Source organism: Penaeus monodon, chromosome 36, assembly GCF_015228065.2.
Source record: "Penaeus monodon isolate SGIC_2016 chromosome 36, NSTDA_Pmon_1, whole genome shotgun sequence".
In the NCBI taxonomy this organism is placed as follows: domain Eukaryota; kingdom Metazoa; phylum Arthropoda; class Malacostraca; order Decapoda; family Penaeidae; genus Penaeus; species Penaeus monodon.
In genome coordinates this window covers 19,704,152-19,709,151 of record NC_051421.1, presented here as the reverse complement: position 1 = coordinate 19,709,151, position 5,000 = coordinate 19,704,152, and the positions used below count along the sequence as shown (strand labels likewise).

The 5,000-nt window shown below is 38.2% G+C and overlaps 1 protein-coding gene across 1 annotated transcript in view; it reads left to right on the top strand.

The window, feature by feature from the left end:
* LOC119595837 (transient receptor potential cation channel subfamily A member 1 homolog) overlaps nucleotides 1–2,601 on the top strand; it is a 33,836-nt gene extending 31,235 nt beyond the window's left edge. Inside the window, exons 6-8 of the mRNA XM_037945025.1 lie at nucleotides 64–220; nucleotides 353–481; nucleotides 1,057–2,601. Of these exons, the coding sequence (XP_037800953.1) occupies nucleotides 64–220; nucleotides 353–481; nucleotides 1,057–1,878 (1,108 nt within the window). The 3' untranslated portion in view covers nucleotides 1,879–2,601. The remainder of the gene's footprint in view (nucleotides 1–63; nucleotides 221–352; nucleotides 482–1,056) is intronic.
* The last annotated feature ends 2,399 nt before the right edge of the window (nucleotides 2,602–5,000 follow it).

Here is a 5,000-nt window from a genome sequence, read left to right as displayed (position 1 = left end):
GTGTCCAGAGAGCACAACTTCTGTTATTTCGGCTTATCTGTTGCATTTGCTCGTTCTTTCCAGGACGTGGGAGCAATTGGCAAGAAATAATAACATGACAGTCGAAGAAATATGTGCTGAACAACCGGACTTCCTCAAGGATACAGAGGCAACGAAAGCATTCTATTCACTTACAGTAATCTTGTTTTTATGTGATATGGTGATAGAAGTTCTTTATAAGGTGAGTATGATTTCCAGACCTATTGCTTATACTATGAAGAACATCGTTTTCATCTGCATTCATGTTTAAAGATCACTGAAGGGCATGACTAGTCACTAATCTTTTCTGATCTTTTCTAACTACTTTATACAGGTGCGCTTACGAGTGCACAAGTACGGTTCTTTTGGAGCAAGATTCTTTGTCTTGATTTACGCAGCCTGGATGTTGGCGGTGCTTATCCCGTTCCCCTACTGCGGCCTGGTCAGCCTGGGAGTTAGATGGGTAAGTGACTTCCACTAGTTTTGGGATGATGCATTATCTGATAGAAGAATGGGATACAGGCTGGTAATAAGGTAAACGGTACACAAGACATAACGTGCCATAGAATGCACCCCCATTTTAGCATTTATTTTTTCGGAAGAATAAAAAAAAAATATTGTGAAAAAATGTCCTAAAAATTTTAACTCCCACAAGATATTACTTCAACATATTTGTGTTTGTATACAGTACAACTTGGGTGTGTATTATATCTTATTTCCTTCAGATATGTTGTTAATTATATACAAAGTTTATACATTATTCATGCTACTTATTTCAAGAGATATCAGACAAAGGCGATCAACAGGCTGAACTCTCCTTTGTTCAAACGGTACCTGCATGTCATAGGACGCTGGCGATTTTTTTAAAGTTTTCAGGGTAAAAAGGCGTCTTAAGTGACGAAAAATACGATATTTAGTATTGGTTTGGTTATAAAGGAAAGGATATCATCTGAGTGGCCAGTATTAAAAAAAATAATAAAATAAATAAAGAAAGAAAAGCAGAATAAGAGAAACTAATTCAGCCGTTTCCTCTTTCAGGTTTACCTTTGGGAGTGCGGCATTTTGTCAATTCTGATGATGTGGGGCCGCATTGGGAACACCGTGAGCAAAGTACCTTTTGCATCAGTTTTTACGCCAGTGACTCGGGAGTTTGTGCTTTCTTTTCTAAAGGGCATATTATATGTTCTGACGGTACTGTTCCTTTTTGCTTACACCTTCTTCTTACTGTTTTCAGACCATGCAGCTTTCAGTACAATATATCAGGCATGGGTGAAATCTGTGACGTGGATGTTTGGAGATCTGGGTTACGATGATACATTCATAGAGCAGTCAGTTTACTACCCAGTCTTTTCCAATGTCCTTTTTCTCGTTTTCCTGTTAGTCATTGGTAATGTGATTGTCACACTGGTGAAGAGTCCTGCAATTGATGAAGAAGAAGTGGAACTCCAAAGGCTGATGAAATTTGCACAAATGATCCTGAAATTTGACGTGTGTTTTCAGTGCTGTAGAAAAAAGGCAGTCAGAGGTGGAACAACCAATCTAGGTTTTATGCAGAGACTGAAGAAAAACATTTTTGAAGACTGTTATAAATTCTGCGGAAGACGCCATGTTGTTGCCTGGACATATAGTACTACATACAGTTACATGTTTCATCTTCAGAAACGTTTGCTGCATTTTTTCCTAGGCTCTTGGCTTGTTGAGAAATCGTCAAACCAACACAATGCTGATGGAGGTTACAATAATGAAGAAATTAATCGTAAATTAGAAGAAATTAAGGGTCTGTACAATCGTATTACTGACATTATTCGAAAGCATGAAGATGAAATTTCACAGCTAACCCAGAGGCAGCTGAAAAACTGAACACCTGCATACGGTTGAACGCACAGCTCGAAGGTGAGGTCTTGTTATACCGAGTTTCTATTCGCAAATGTATAGCATTATAATTTCTAGTTTACATTGTTGTAGGCCATAATTTACACATCATTTTACATGATAATTAAGTGTTATTAGCAGGGTGTTGCAAAAACATATGGTTAAATTATGAGAGATTTTACAACAGTATCTCACATAATAGATAAGCCGTGGTAGTAGAAACATTTGTCCCCACGACTTTTTAAACTTTTTTGTGCGTCACGAACACGGTATCTTCTGAAAGAATCGCTCAGGCAAGAATAGAAAGTTGGAGAACATGCTACCATAAACTGTGAGTGCTTTGTGGTACCGAATATGGATCTGCTGCTCAGGTATTAATTACACGTACTCTATAAAATTTAGGTTAAACTCTATCTTAGTAGAAACAACATTCAACAAGATAACACATAACGGTGAGACAGGTACAGGTACGTTTGACATCAAACAAATGAGATGTGGATTTAGTAGTAGCGGTTGCTATAATCACTCAGGGAGTAGCGTGGCATAGACCCTGGCCATGCTGAGGAAATATTCAGTTGTACAGACTGCTTAAAGGTCGAAGACCATCACAATTTCATCAGGTTTTAAAATATGTGTTTACACTGTTATTGATTTCTGGAAAATACAGCCTGTATAAGCTCATTGTTAACATTAAAATAACTGATGCAAGCTCATTTTTTGTTCTTCCCCTGTACTTTAAGTGTTGACAATAAACATTCTTATGGAATACCACTAATGTTTGTGCCGTCAGAGTTTGGGTCTGAAAGTAGAGGCCGGATATCTATCCTCGTGCTTTTTTCTTTCTTTCTTTCTGTTTTAATCACTACATATCAGTAATTGACCTAGACAGACTCTGGCAGATGACGTAACTTGGAATGTTGTCGATTTTGTTTTGATTTCTCATTTGTTATCTGGTTAACTGCCCATTCTTTTATGTATAAACATTGTAAATTTTGATTGAGTTATATCACCTACGTACATGTTGAGCTGAGGGCTATGCATGGAAAGCAAAATGTTTTTGATGTAAAGTTAGAACGATAAGATTCCCCTGCTGGACTCTACTCTTGTAGCTGAATACCTTTCTAGTCTAACTGTCCACCTGGGTTTGTGCCTTTATCTAGTTAGTATTTTGAAAAGGACAGTGATACCTGATGATCAAGAGTGTGATGTTTTAAGCCCAAGCATCAAAACATTAAGAAAAGTTGTGAGAATAATGATACAGTATACATCTTAAATTATTCTCAGATCTGTTTTGGAATGGGCTTTGGGCATTCCTCAATATACGGGCCCCTTCCACATCTCTACCCTTCAGCCTTGCTCCAGAAAATTTCCTCTTAGAACAGAGAGAAGTCTACCACAATTGCCCTGCGTGACAACCCGTGCTACCAGGAGAGATAACTGGGGCTTAACTGATTCGGCATGCAGCCCCCTGCAGCTGGTAATTGGTCCCTTTTATTCTTTAGTTTAGTCATATATGCAGCTTGAATTTCAAATCAAGTTGTTATGGTTTAGGGAGCTTTCTCTCAACCGCCCTTTTCAAGCTCAGTAAAGTAAGGTTTGTTTTTTGTCTGGTGATAATTGACTGAATACCTTTGCGCGGCGATATCTTGTGTTTATGATTGAGAGAAAACTGTGGTACCGAGGTGTATGGTTGTGTGTGCTGTCAGGACTGTGGTTGTTGAATGTAAACTAATTTTCGCTATCTAGGCATCATTTGTAAAGAAATGTTGCATTAAGCTGTGTTATAATGCTATGTTTTTTAAGTATATCCAGATCGTTGAAGGCATCATGTGTGTGATCCCTCCTCCCTAGAACAGCAATGGTCTGCACTGCTCATTCTTGTAGGGCTATGAGACCGCTTAGTGCTTGGGCACTAGCACCGCCCCAGACTGATATAAGGGACACGACTTGGATATACAAATGAATATGTATATGGAGTAGCGACTGTTTGTCTAAAGAATTCTGGCTTGACATGCTTAATATGCAGGGTCCATATAGGTCTTGTTCTTTGAGTACTCGAAAGCATTTTGTTTTCATGTCTCCTGTAATAATTCCATTGCTTATTTTGATAGGAGGGAAAGGAGAGGTAAATTTAGTAATCTAATAGTGATTTTATATCTGAGGTTAATTTCTTCCCATAGAACAAGTCGGGAGGCTGTAGTTTCCTCTTCATTTGTAGAATTCGATCGATCAAGTTATTGCTGCTTTTGTCCAAGCCGATGTCGTCAGCGGAAAAACAATCATTGACGTACTTAGATAAGGGTCATGTAAATGAGAGTTAGGTACGAAGAGGACTGGTCGTTGACACTGTTATATTGGTATCTGTTGGATAAAGGGCTAGGTAGCCAAGCATGAGCGACATTCTGGATATCAAAGTGGTGCAATTTGTATTGGCAAATATCAATGGCTTGCAATGTCGCATTCATCATTGTCAATGGCATTTTACACGCAATTAGAGAATGATAAAAGAGCAGTTTCGGTTGATCATTAGGGTTTCATTTCACATGTCGGTTATATATGTATGTTATATATTGCAGGCTCAAGAATTTATAATTATAAATCACATAAGATCATCTTCCATCACAAACTCAAAATGATCTCTATCAATAATAGTATCACCATCTTTGTCAGCTTCATTAACATTGCCTTGTTTCATATCGTCATATATCTCAGTATTACTAATATTTACGTTACAATAGACCCGGTTTATGCTTGTGCTGCCAAGACATCAAATGCAGGTGAACTTGTTAACTCAACAAGTCCGGCTTGGTCATTTACAACCCACTCAGAAATATCTCCCCGAGCCCTGTGACAACAGGAGCCAAAGTATCATCACGAATTCCCGATACTTATGCAACCTGCCCATGAAAATTGTTTGAAATCTGTCCTGCTATTTAACATCCACAACTGGAAGGGGCATGTCATCTGTGCCGTATGAACCGTACATTCACAATTTACATTGACAGACTTCTTTGGCCTTCCTATAAATAGCTAGTACTTAGACACCATCTTTAAACCAGATTGGTACCTGAACACCGTGTAAAACTAATAATGCTATGTGTGAAAAAAAT